Source organism: Stegastes partitus, unplaced genomic scaffold (genome assembly GCF_000690725.1).
Source record: "Stegastes partitus isolate 25-593 unplaced genomic scaffold, Stegastes_partitus-1.0.2 Scaffold936, whole genome shotgun sequence".
NCBI classification, from domain to species: domain Eukaryota; kingdom Metazoa; phylum Chordata; class Actinopteri; family Pomacentridae; genus Stegastes; species Stegastes partitus.
The window spans coordinates 28,452-42,707 of NW_007578667.1; the positions used below are offsets into that span (position 1 = coordinate 28,452).

The following is a 14,256-nucleotide window of genomic DNA, read 5'->3' on the forward strand; positions in this document are numbered from 1 at the left end:
AGGATAGAATTTAAAATCCTGCTTTTAACATATAAAACTCTCAATGAGCAGCTCCATCGTACCTTACAGACCTTATGGTACCGTATCATCCTAACAGAGCGCTTCGCTCTCAGACTGCAGGTCTACTGGTGGTTCTAGAGTTTCCAGAAGTAAACAGGAGGCAGAGCCTTCAGTTATCAGCTCCTGTCTTATAGAATCAGCTCCCAGTTTGGGTTCTGGAGTCAGACATCGTCTCTACTTTTAAGGTCCTGCTTAAAACGTTCCTCTTTGATGAAGCTGATAGTTAGAGCTGCTCAGGATCATCTGAACTGTTCCTTAGTGATGCTGCTACAGCTTTAGACTGCCGGAGGATTCTAATGATGTACTGACCTCCTCTCCTCTCCTCTCCTGTCCTCTCCTCTCCTCTCCTCATAAGCTAGTAAGACTTTTACCCAGATGCTACCTCACAGCTAGTTAACCAATGGTCATCCAGCTCTGTGTAGCTCCACCCCCTCACTTTGATTCTACAGCTGCTTCTGCTAAACTCTTTAAAACTCACCAAATGTTGTGCTGTTGGCCGTAAAAGTGAACACAAGAGTCTTTATGCGCTCCCAGGAAGTAAAGATCCAGTGAGTTACTGGTCATGTCACCACAAGACCCTTAGCGTTAGCATGTTGTGCAGCTAGCGTGGCTAACATTAGCGTTGATGTTTCGGCCCACGGGTCTGAGCTGTGTGGAAACTTTAATCTAAACCAGTTAACGAGGACTGGGTGGGTTATTGTGTTTACCCTAAACTCATCTGTTAGCTTCTCTCCTGCTCCCTGTGCTCACATGATCGACATTTTAATGCAGCTCAACTTCCGACAAAGTTGTTTTATTTACCTAATGTCCTGTTTCTGTCGACAAACAATGAAACAAGCGTGAAACAGTGACTGAAACGTTGCTCATTAATACAAAACGTTAACCAGCAGTCAACTCAGAACCACGTCCACATCGCCGTTCTGCAGCTAAGACAGAAATTTGACAACATCGTCTGCAAAAACTCACCAAACACAAGTTTAAAAACGACAACAACGGTGCTGCGAACTCACAGAGAGTCTTCTTCCTGGAGGGGGCGGGGCCAGCAAACCAGGAGTTAAAAACCAGGAGCATAAAATGGGACTTTCTAAACAATTAAATGTTTTAATTTGAGTGTTGTCTTTGCAGATTGTTTGTATGTTTGTGTTTCCGAACATCGTTTCCCGTCTGCAAACATCTGCACATTTTAGCTTTGGTGAGAGGAAGTCGCGGGTATTTTCTGGCTGCTTCGAACATTTGAACGCCGCCGCCGGCAGCAGCAGCAGATTCTTTGTTTGTTCTCTGCTAATTGGATCCTTCACACCTGCTGCTAATTACAGTGAAGGACTGAAGACTGGTGCAGCAACCTGGAAACACCTGGAAACACCTGGAAAAGCCGTTTGAAGCATCACAAAACAAAGCGACAAACGGCTAAATGTCCTGTCATTTGTAGAATTTTAACCCCAATCAGATAAACGACACAAACCCTCCAGAGCGGCTGAGGATGCTGGTTTTGCTGCAGAGAACTGAAGCACAGAAATCAGATTTTAGAACAGCATCAGTAGAGGAACCTCTGACCCGCCAGGCAGCCGGTGGGCAAAATGTACGACGGTGGAGTTGATGTTTCAGCATATTGTCGGTGTTCGGCTGATAAAACCGCCTCAGGCTGCAAACATCCATCTTAAAGCAGCTTTTTGGAACAACTGGAGGCAGTTTCTATTTCCAGGCCGATGAATCTGCTCAGATCCTGATCGATATCTGTCCAACCAGCGCTTCTGCTTCCAGCACCGTAACAACAGCTCGTCTTGCACTGGTTCTGTTTTTTTTTTTTTTTAAACGTGGCAAGAAATAATACGTTTACTCCAATTTTTCTAAATTATTAATGCAAAATGCTAAAGTTTCTCCGCAGGAATTCCAGCCTGAGTTCAAAGATACGGTTTGTAGAGTGAACAATCGAATAAAGAAAACTGTGGTCCTTTAACTGTCCACAGCAGAGAAATGTCTTGAAGGACATCCCAAAGTTCTTACTTTTTATTAACTGGTATTAAAACCTACATCGTTCTGCTTCCATTAAACATAATAATACAGCATGTGATTTATAATTTTAGCATTTTAACGGCATAATTCATGTACAGTATTTGTCTCGTGCCTGTTGTCATTTCCAAAAACTACACGTATAGAAAAAGATATATTCTGCAGCAAATACGTCTTAATGGTTTAAAATATGTCTTTACACGATAAAAATATGTCATAGTGTTAGAAAACACGTCTTTAAACCATAAAAATACGGCACAATACTATAAAAATACATCGTAGCACAATAAAATGTGTCTTAATACTGCAAAAATATGCCTTAATACTATCAAATACATCTTAACACCATAAAAAATCTGTGTAAACGCTATAAAAATATGCCTTAATACTAAAAGATACGTCGTAATACTACAAAAAAAAATGCCTTAACACAATAAAACATCTGTACAGTTAAAACAAGGCCGTCTGAAATCTCTGGAAATTCCACCAGTTCTCAATTTGTCTTTCTCTTTAGATGCAATGCCTGATGGGACATATTGCTCGGTGGCTTTACTGTTCGCAGTGCATTGTGGGACACTTTAAGTGACTTTACAGGGTGTAACCACTGTGACCAAACCTTCAGAAAGAACTACAGAACGGTGACTGACTTCAGTTAGCGAGTTCACTGGACTCCAGCGGTCTCTGGATGTCCGATAGAGAACCGTTGGGATGGAGATAGATGTGTCACGTCAACATGGACCAAAACCTCCGAGGAATGTTTCTCTGCCTCGAAGAATTACGACGGTTCAAAGTGGGTCCAACCAACCTGGTACCAGCCAGGTGTTCCTAATAAAGTGACCGATCGGTGTATATGTGTGATATTTAACTATTGGGTTTGGCTAATTACAGCTACGCCAACAAAACAAACCCCCACCGCCACAACAACAAACACCGTAGTGTCGGAAATCAACAGCTGTTTGTTGAAGCGTTGCCGTGACGCCCGGTGTATTTATGAACATGTGTCTTTGTGTGTTGGCGTTCGATCCATCACTCCTCCGTCAGGCCTGCAGATACCTCCAGGATCAGACTGCCATTGTTTCTCCCAGCAGCTGCCAGGTCGGCTTTAAATAAACATCAGGCGCAGAGACGATGTTTCCACGGCGAGGTTCGGTTTGAAGCTGCAGCAGCTCCAACCAACGTGATTCCACCTTCATCTGCTGCTGCCGCCGTCCACCGACAACCACGAATAATAATGACATTATTTATATGTCTAAGGTTCAGAACTGAAGTCCACATGTTGTGTTTCAATATGTTTTTATCAACAAAGCAGCTTTAAATGTGCAAAAATATAAACATATGAAAAAATAAACTGGTTGGGCTGAAGGTGGTTGGACAGATTCTCATTTAGCTCACAATCTAGTTTCACATTTGCAAACTGTCAAGACTAAAAATAAATGTGTTGATTCAGATTTTAATACTTTTGGCTTGTATATTTTGATAATGCGGTATTAGCTTGCTGTAACACTAGCTAACTAGCCAACTTCGGGTTAAGCTAACAACTTCATGGTATGTTAGCCTGCTGTAGCACTAGCTAACTAGCTGTATTTAGGAAAGCTAGCAACTTAATGCTATAATGGCTTGCTGTAGCGCTGGCTTACTAGCTGATTTTAGGTTAAGCTAGCAGTTTTGCTGTATTGACTTGCTGTAGCCCTGGCTAACAAGCTGAGTTTAAGTTAAGCTAAAACCATTATGCTATATTAGCTCGCTGTAGCACTAGCTAAATAGCTGTCTTTAGATTAAGCTAATAACATTATGCTATATTAGCTTGTTGCTGTTGTACCAGCTAGCAAGCTGCCTTTAACTTAAACTTGCAACTTTATGCTATATACTAGCTTACTGTAGCACTAGCTAATTAGCTGCCTTCGGGTTAAACTTACAACTTTATCCTATATTAGCTTGGCTAACTAGCTACCTTTAGATTAGGCTAACAACATTTTGCTATATGAGCTTGCTGTTGCATGAGCTAACTAGCTTGAAGGCTTTGCTGTAGATTGATATTATTTTCTGTATAAAGTTCTATCTCATCAGTAACAAGGTCGTTTTGATCAAAGTGACTTGAGGTTAAATTATTGTACATTTAACTTTTATAATTAATGTTATGTTTAATTACCCTCTACGTCTTGTGAACACGTTGGACTGATAAAAGAGAACAGACATTGTGTCCTGGTTTACTTCTTCCACCTCTGGCAGTTTCTACTGAATCCGAATACGGTTTTATTGCCAAACAGGTTTTCACAAACAAGTAGAAAAACTTTGAAATCAACTTCAGATCCAGTGTGATGCAGCGTAAAGGACCTGAAACATGCAAAAGGAGAATAATAAATCCTGTTTACATGAAACGAGTCCAACTGGTCTTTATTCCTTGAGTTTAGATCTTCGAGTGTTCACTTTATTTTTTTTAGTATTATCAGCTGATGGAACCGTTGAATCTGACACCGTTTGAGGTGAAACCGAACAACCTGAGCGGGTCAGAACCAGTGAGCGCTGTGTGGGACGACAGCCGAGCAAAGCGTGAAATCTGCGTCTCCGAAGCCAAACTCTGGTTTTGTTGTTTTACCGTCTGGTTACGTAACGTCACAGAAATCAGGAGTCGGAATTAGCATAAAAGCTGGAGGCCAAACGCTGTAAAGATGAAGCACCAGACGCTCACATCTGAACAATAATATCATGTAATGCGCAATATTTCATATTGTCAGGTCGCAGATTCAGAATTTTCACTTTTATGCCCAAGTTTAATGTCCAACATTTCATTTGCAGCTTTTCTCAAACATTTGTGCAACATCGGGTTCCGTATCACGTTTCAATTAATATGAAATATTTTATATTTTCATTTCTCAGGTGCAGTATTTTAATTACATGTGCAATAATTGTTGCTTTTTACTGTTCTAACCTGATTGTAGCTACTTCTTGTATTTCACTAACGTATCGTACGAGACTTTTCTTCGAGATAAATAAAGTTTCATCTCATCTTGAAAGAAGGCGTAGCTGCACATTTTAAATAAAATCCAGCATCGCTATCCTAAAAAGTTACGCATGATTGTTATAATTAAGCATGTTTCCAGCTATTATGTATTCTGAGTCGGTATTTTTCCATGAATTCTGTTTTGAATTTTTCATTGAACACAGCATACGTCCTTGAAGATAACATGGCCGCTGAGAACCGGTTCACACATCAGCAGAAACTCCTCTTTTCTATCAGATTGTTACTTTAGCTACACGCCGTACCAACAACATCCACACATGTTGCTCACCAAATGTCAAGGACGTGGACAGAGCGTGGAAGAGGTATGTCTGTCCACGCCATTAGTAACTGGCCAGTTAAACTCGGTAGCGCACAAATCTCGTCTATGTTCGGGGCAGGCCCAGCCCAAGAAGATATCTGTAACCTGGAACTGAAAAACCTCAGTTCAGCTGGACATGAGATTCCTCTCTGTCTCCACAACTTTTCATGTGACCTGAATAAAGTGTTTAACCTGAGGCCTGAATTTTTCTCTTTTTCTTGGAGCTGTTTCAACAAAAGAACCGGGTCTGACATGACCGTCATATTAGAGCGAACAGGTGGCTGCTCTGACCCACATGAGACTGCAGGTTTTCTAAGAGACGTGAGGTTTACAGAAGATAAACTGTTTTTTTGTTGAATATTTTAGAGTTTTGGGTTAAAAATCCAACTTTTTAAGACGTTCAGAGGCGTCACGGGGGACTGCTGGGAATTGTAAAACGCTCCTGTCGGCATTTTCTGATATTTTTTTTTGGAGAAAACAGTTATTTTATTAATCAAGAAAATAGCTGGCGGAATAAATAATGATGTAAAATAATAGTTGGTGCTGACGAGGGTTTAGCAGCTGTTTATTGTCCAACAGCAGCGTTTGATGAACCAACATTCAGTCTTTGTCGCCAAATACTTGCTGGTTTCTGCCTTTTTTTAAAATATGGATTTGATTCGTTTCTTTTTAGCAAATCGGTCAGAAATCCACCATCTGACGTCACAGTGGACTGTTGGGACACGTCTCCCAACGTTTTCTGACATTTTAATGAAAGAGGTAATCAGCTAATTAAATAAACAGTCGGCAGATTAATTATTAATGACAATAATCAGCAGCTGTGTTGACGGGGTTTGGAGCAGCTCGGTCGTCGTTGCCACGTATTTGCTGGTTTCAGCCTTTGTTAAATGTGGATTTGATGCTTTTCTTGGTAGTAAGTTTAATAGTTTGTGGTTTTAAGTGTTACAGTATGAAGCATCTGTTTGACTCCTGCAAAACTAAACGTCTTTGTTGCCAAATGTACGGAAGCCCTAAGAGGACATGTTTTTTTTTTTTTTTTAAAAAGCCGTTTTCTCGAAATAACGAGATATTATCTCGTCGGCTCTGGCTTGGTCGAGCAGGGACCGTCTACAAAGTGCAAAACTGAAGAGAGATGCTATAAAAAAAAATCAATAGTGTTGCCAAGGAATAGTGTAGGGTAAAATAAATCAACCCACACAGCAATCCATCCAGGCAGGTTATACTACCATAATTATTTGGGGAAAATATGGTTTTATGTAATTTTTTGGAATATTTCTGTCATAAAATGTGTAATAACTTTGCCATTGAAAGTTAGAATAGTACCAAAATCCCCTCACATATAATTGACCTCCTTTTGTTTATACTACAACAATCATTTAGGAAAAATCTTCTTTCGTGTAAGTTATATGAATTTTATTGTCTTTAAATATGTTACAACTATTTTGGTACTATTCCAATCTTTAATGGCAAAGTTATTACATATTTTATGACAGAATTATTCCAAAAAATTACATAAAACAATATTTTCCCTAAATGATTGTTGTAGTATAAACAAAAGGAGCTTATTAATGCCTGAGGGGATTTTTGTACTCCTACAACCTTAAATAGCAAAGTTATTACATATTTTATGTCTATAAAATTCATAAGAATTACATTAAAACATATCTTCCCCAAATAATTGTTGTAGTATAAACACAAGGAGCTCGATTATATGTGAGGGGATTTTGGTACTATTCTAACTTTCAATGGCAAAGTTATTACACATTTTATGACAGAAATATAGTATTACACTTTGTAGACGGTCCCTGCTCGACCGAGCCAGAGCCGACAGCGCATTGGAGTCAATTGAAGTCGTCGCGTAGGAAGGGCGGCTCCTAATGTTTAAAATCGAGCTGTAGCTTGCAGTCTACATAACTGGCTTCAAATATAAGTGTTGTTTTTCTGAAAGCAATGTTCCATTAATTACTTATTGACACGGGAACCGCGAATCTGTGAATATCTTTCTAACTTTACCTAACTCACGAGATCATGAATAAATATCTCGTTATCTCGAGAAAACAGCTTGTAAAAAAACACCCCAAAAAAACACGTCCTCTTAGGGCTTCCGTACAAATGTTTGCTGCTTCCAGCTTTTTTTAAACGTGGATTTTTGAGTTTTATGCTGGAAATCCAACGTTTCAGACTCTGCATTAGCCTGGAAATAGTAAAAGACGTGTTCAGGGTTGAAATGTAAAACGTCTGTTTGCGTATTTCTAAAGAAGCCTTTTGGCCTTGTTCCGTCTTTTATTGTCTGCTGCTGCCGAGAACACGTCACGGTTTGGATTTCACATCTTTAGAGCATCTCTGCGTCGTCGTCCTCCCACTCGACAGCGCTCTGACTTCACACACCAGAGTTAATGTTGCCGCTGAAGCTGGTTTTCCGTCTCGTGCTGCTCGTTAAAGAACCCGGATGTGGAAACACGACGAAGGAGCTTTAATTTGAGGCCGTCGGAGGAACGTTGGAGGAGTTTAGCTGCTCGCAGGCAGCAGGACGTGCAGATGGCTGCTGCAGACTCTGACTGACATTAAATTTAGAAAGTAATAAAGCTGCTTATCCTCCAGTCAATTTGCATTTGTCGAGTTCTTTTGGTTTATAAACCTGCAAAACTGAAGCTGTGTAACGTCTATTCAGGGACACGAGACGAAAACGGACACGGAGATGTTTACTGAAGCAAACAGTCGCTGTTAAAATAACCAGCGTGAAAATACTTAGTTTGTTGTTATGAGGCTGAAACGCTGGTGGTGATGAAGACAGCAGCAGCTCTGCTCAACCCTCTGAAGCCGCCGGGAGGATAATTAAGGCATAATCTTTATAAAACTGATAAAAATTACACCATTTATTAAAGGTAGAAAATGTAAAAACAGAAAAATTTACTGGATTTTTAGCTTTCAGACGTTCCCTGAACATCTCATCTGTGACACGTTGTTCAATCAGGAAATTAGCTTAATTAAAGCTAATTGTACATTTTACAGGAACATTTGTTTTTGTCAAGATTGGGACACGACTCTTTTATTTAATCGTGTTTTTAAAAAACACAAGTACACCATAAGAAAATATATATCTATATTTTATATTATTATTATTATTTTAATTTTTTTTGTTTTACTATATAAATGTCCCGGTTTTTCCTGTGGAAACACTGTTAATTAACAGGTTTTTAATGACGTGTTTTACAGGACAAAATGTGGATAATGAGCCGGCTGCACTTTGTCTGTAGTTTCATGGATTTATTTAACATTTGCAGTTTTTATGCCGTACATATATATTTATTTGACATTTTCTATTTTTACATTGTAGATGTATAATTTAGAAAAAAAAAATCACTATAAATACACCAATAAATACTATTAAATAATAATAATAAATAAATAAATACTACAAACTACAAACTAATAAATACTACAATTATCATTTTTTATTATAATGTATTATTAAATACCAGGAAAATTACATGTTTCTTTATGTGCTGGCAAATTATTATTTATCTTTAAAAATCTCTTTCACCTTTTAAATTATTTTTTTCCACAACAGATTTAGCATCACGATACAGGAAATGTCCTGTTACTGTAGAAACACTGGTCATTAAAATTGATTAAAATTAAATTTCCTTTTTTTTTCTGACAAATGATCTGTTGTTTTATGATTTATTAAACATTTGTAGTTTTAATACTGTAGATAAATCATTAAATAACAAAGAGTTCCACTTTTCGCCTTTCATAAACCATTAAACACCAGCAAGCATCTATTTTTTTTAGTTATAGATTTATGATGAAATAACAGGAAAATGTCACGTTTTCTTTTACAACTGTACACTAATAATTTAACTTTAAAAAGTCTTGTTTTTTCACTATAGATACACGTTTAAATAAGAGAATATTTCCTGTTTTTTTGTTTCTTTTTGTTGTTGTTTGTTTTTTTGTTTGTTTTTTACAATCGTCAGCATTAAAATCCAGTAAATGTCCTGTTACTGTTTGGTACTTTTAAAAAAAAGTTTTTTCCATCTTTTTACTGAGACTAGAGGTCTGGATCTGAGCTGCCTGTTCTTTCTATTCTATTACTTTACAGGTAAATCTTTGACTTCAGTTCTTGTTTTGTCTCCATCTCTTCATGAGAACATCTGTAGCTGCTGCGTTTTTCCACCCTCTCTCCTCTGTCTGGTCTTTACTGGTGTTTTTTCTTCTTCTCTTTTTTCTCCGCTCATTAAAAGCAATAATTCTGCAAATGTGCACTTGTTAATGAAGCCTGCGGCTCTGAGCAGCTCCTGGCTCGGATCCGTCCAGCTCAGCCGGCCGGCAGCTGCCTCCCCTGGAAACTGGAGCTCTCCATCAGTCTGCTTCGTGACCGAGACTCCAGCGAGCTTTTGTTTCGTCTGTCGCTGCTCATTAACCATCGCTGACAGCAGCTGATGCTCTTTTTCTCCGCACCAATCCCCTTTTCCTTCATTGCTCTGCTCCTCTGGCTGCACTTGTTCGTTCTTTCTCTGAACATTCGGACTCAACACAAATATCTGCAAAATCTCACCTGATCCAGCAAACAAACAAATCTACGCTTTAAACAAACTGGTTAAATGCAACCAGCCGGAGCGTCTCCTGCTGTATAAAAACTGCTTCCTCATTATGCTGCCGCCGCTGCTGCATTTGCACTTCCTCCCTCCATTTCCAGCATCTTTACACTTCAGACGCTTTGTGAAAGTGCGTTTCTGGCTTTGTGAGCTGCAGCCTGAATACCTGAAAGGTGTGTTTACGTCTGCCGGGAGGATGAAGCAGAATCTGCCCAAAACTCATGAATGAATTTCCATAGAAAGTGTCGGACTGAAGGTTTAGGCTGGAAAAAAAAAAAAAAAAGAAGGCGAGCGCCGGCAATGCAGAGTTTTATCTGACAGTAAAACCTTCATGTATCATTTTTGGGAGCATTTAAAGCTTCTGAATCATCAAAATCATCCTTTTCGGTTGAATGACGGTGAAAAGATGCTTCTGAAGGAAACACTGATGGTACAAAGTCAAATCACGACACGGTCAGTTTCCACGTTTTCTCTCCACCAAATACAGAATCTCTCCAGAAAGTTAAGGCTCGATTCATGGGTAGAAGAACTGAACCTTCTAAGCAGCTTCTGTTTTGTTTTTGTTTTTTTGCTCCTGTCACATTGTTTTAACTCACTGTGGCTCATTTTTTACTGCAACATAAAGTCCTTCACCTCAGTGGAAACTGAACAACCACGAAGAAGGAGAGAGAACTCAGAAATGGTTATAATTCAGCAGGAAACAGCTTGGATAACAGGAGTGTTTTTGACTATTTATTTTATAGAACTTGTACAAAATTAGTCAAAACTGGTCCAAAAATGACTAAAATTGACCCAAAATGGCTTAAAACTCATCCAAAATGACCTAAAATGTGTTCAAAAGGATTATTATTTGTCCTGAATGACTCAAAATGCATCAACAAGGACTCAAACCTAGCCTAAAATACTCAAAACGTGTCCTAAAATACTCACCCTTAATCAAAATGACTTAAACTTTTCAAAAATGACTCCAAATTTGGAAAAAAAAAAGACTTGAAATTTGGCCAGAATGACTCAAAACTGCATCAACAAGGACTCAAACTTAGCCTAAAATACTCAAAACATGTCCTAAATCAATCACAATTGATCAAACTGACTCAAACTTGTCAAAAATGACTCGAAATTTGAAAACTAAAACTAGATCAAAATGAAATTTGTCCAAAATGACTCAAAAATGTTCCTAAATTTGTACAAAATAATTCTTACCAGTCCCAAATAACTCAAAATGTATGAAGACTAACTCAAACATGTCCAACATTACCCACAATAAATCAAAATGGTTTAAAATTGGTTTAAAAATGACTAAACCCAGCCCCTTAAAACTCGTCCAAAATGAACTAAAATGTGTCCAAAAGGATTATTACTAGTCCTGAATGACTCAAAATGCATCAACAATGACTCAAACCTAGCTTATATATATATATATATGTATGTATATATTTCTTTGATTTTTGTTTTTAAAAACAGAATTTTTGACAGAGCTGAGTCAGTGGTTTAGAATCTATTTCTTATGAATTAAAACAACATAAATGGTACTTTGTTTAAATATCAGTTCTCGGCTTGTTCTTTGTTCTTTTTTTTGTTCTGATGGAACAGCAGGTCACAGACGATTAGTTTAATGACCGTCAGGAAGTTACAGTTTGTGGCTCTTATAGTCGGTCGTGTCGTTATAATAGGTTGGGTCTTTTTTTCTTTAGGATGTCATTTCTGAGTCTCTCTGCTTCTAATCACGGTTGTTCTGTTTCCACTGAGGTGCAGGACTTTCTATCGCTGTGAAAAATGAACCCACAGTGAGTGAAAACGTGGTTCAGAGGGTTAAATCCTGTCGCATTGCTTCACCGCGTCCACATGTGGAACCGACTGGTTTCTGCTCTTGGTTCTGACTCTTTTTCGGCCGTTTCTTCGCCTACATAGCTGTCACCATGACGCCTGGCGGGGAGGTGGAATCCAGGAAGGCAAAGAGCTTAAAAAACAGAAAAGATGTGGTGATATAATCGTCCTCGGCCTCCGTGAACTGCTCGCACAACGACCGAATGGAACGACAAGCGAACGGGTTCGTGTTGGTCGGCAGAAGCAGAGACGTGAGCAACGTTGTGCCGCCGAGGAAACCTGCCGTTCGTTGTCGAGACTGATGGATGCAGCAGCGAATGATCCGACTGTGGATTTAAATCCTCTCCGCTGTGTTTCAACAGTTCAAAGCGCTGCTGGAGCCCAACGTGTGCAGTCAGAGGCAGCTGGTGGTTCTGGTTCTGGACTAGTTCACCTCATTTACAGGTTTGACCAAAATGACTCCAACATGGTCCAAAGTGGCTCATTTGTCTTTAAAAATGGAAGAAAATTACTTTTGGTTTGTCCAAAACAACTAAAATTATGATTAAAGTTACTAATGATTTGTCGATAATGATCAAAACAAATGTCAAAAATTACTCAAAGTTTTGTCCATGACTCTAAATATGAACAAAATGACTCCCAGTTTGACAAAAAATGACTAAATTCTACCAAAACAACTCAGAATTCTTCTTAAATGACGTGAAAATTGTCCAAAATGATCCAAAATTTGTCCAATATTCCGAAAGGTTTGTCCAAAATGACTCAACTTTAACCACAATGACTCAAAAATGATTAAAAAATGATTAAAGTTCTCTAAAATAAGTATCTGTGACTCTAGATATTTTAAAAACGAACCAACATTCGTCTTAAATAATTCAAAAGTTGTTCAAAATGACTGAAAATCCTCCTAAAACAGCTCAACATTTGTCCTAAATTACTTGAAAGGTGTCCAAAATGACTCATCGTATTCCTTAAACGAAGTCGTGGAGTTCTTTAAAATTGTCCGGTATCATTTTAAACGCTAAAATGCCTCAATTTTTTGTCAAAAACTGCAGAAACTTACGAACAATTTGTCCAAAACGACTCAAAATTTGACAAAAATTGCTTAAAATTCTCTCAAAACGACTCAACATTTGTCCAAAATGACTTAAGAACTGAACAATACTACATAAGGTTTGTCCAACATGACTCAAAATTTGACCACAATGACTTAACATTTGTCTTAAATTACTCAGATTTGACCATAACGACTCAAAAATGACAAAATTTCTCCAGAATAAGTGCCCATGTCTCTAAATCTGAACAAAATGAATCAACATCTGTTCTAAATAACTCCAAGTCTGTCCAAATGACTCAAAATTGTTCAAAATTATCCAAAATCTGCCAAGAATTCTTAAAAGTTTGACCAAAATGAGTCAAAACTTGAGTATGAAATAAACTCCCAAACACTAAATCAGGACTAAACTCTGAAGGAATTGTCCAAAATAACTCAGAATTCAACTAAAACAACTCAACGTTTGTCCTAAACGACTTGAAAATTGTCCAAAATTTGTCCAAATTTCCTAAAGATTTGTCTAAAATGACTACGACAGCCTAACATTTGTCTTAAATTACCAAATTTTCACCATAATGACTCAAAAATGGTCAAAAATGACTAAAATTCTCCAAAATAAGAGTCCATGACTCTAGATATGAACAAAATGAATCAACATTCATCCTAAATAACTCTAAATCTGTCCAAAATGACTCAAAATGGTCGAAAATCTCCCCAAATCTGCCAAAAAATCCTAGAAGTTTGACCAAAATGACTCTCAGTGTGACATAAACACCCAAACATTAAGTCAGGACTAAGCTCAGAGGGAACTAAGCCCAGCAGAGTCCACATTACCTGGCATGCTGACCCAGGTCGCCTGTGGCATCGGATGAGGAACCTGCAGAGGAAGCGGCGGCGGTGAAAGTGCCTGCGGGGGGCAGAACTGAGGCGGCTCTCTGGGCAGTTGTGGAGGCGGCGGTGGTGGCGGCGGCGGCGGTGGATATCCGGCGCCGTGACAGCTGAGCGGCTCCATCTCCACGGTCCGCAGACACTGCTCCCTGAGCCTCTCCTCGCGGCGGCGCTTCAGCCGACGCTGCAGGAAGCTGCAGAAACAGCAGAGCATGACGATGAGCGCCCAGACCAACCAGAAGCCGGCGAAACAGGCCAGGAAGGTGTAGGTGCCCTGCGACATCACCATGGCGGTGACGGGGCCGGAAGAGAGGAGCTCGGAGGGGCGGGACCGAAGGAGGACTCACAAACGGTGGCACATTTGGTGGTTAAATACGGCGCCAGTTAGCTTGAATACTGACAAAAATCTGAAAAATAATTACTGTGCTGATGGAAGGTTTTGTTCCAAGATGGCAGCTCTTTCAAATCTAAGCAGACATTAAAATTGCTTCTGGCG

The 14,256-nt window shown here is 39.0% G+C and overlaps 1 protein-coding gene across 1 annotated transcript in view; it reads right to left on the reverse strand.

Annotated features, from left to right (window-relative positions):
• The window catches only part of prr7 (proline rich 7 (synaptic)), an 18,867-nt gene extending 4,818 nt beyond the window's left edge, over positions 1-14,049 (reverse strand). Inside the window, exon 1 of the mRNA XM_008294078.1 lies at positions 13,707-14,049. Coding sequence (XP_008292300.1) covers positions 13,707-14,049 — 343 coding nt within the window. The remainder of the gene's footprint in view (positions 1-13,706) is intronic.
• Positions 14,050-14,256: the final 207 nt, after the last annotated feature.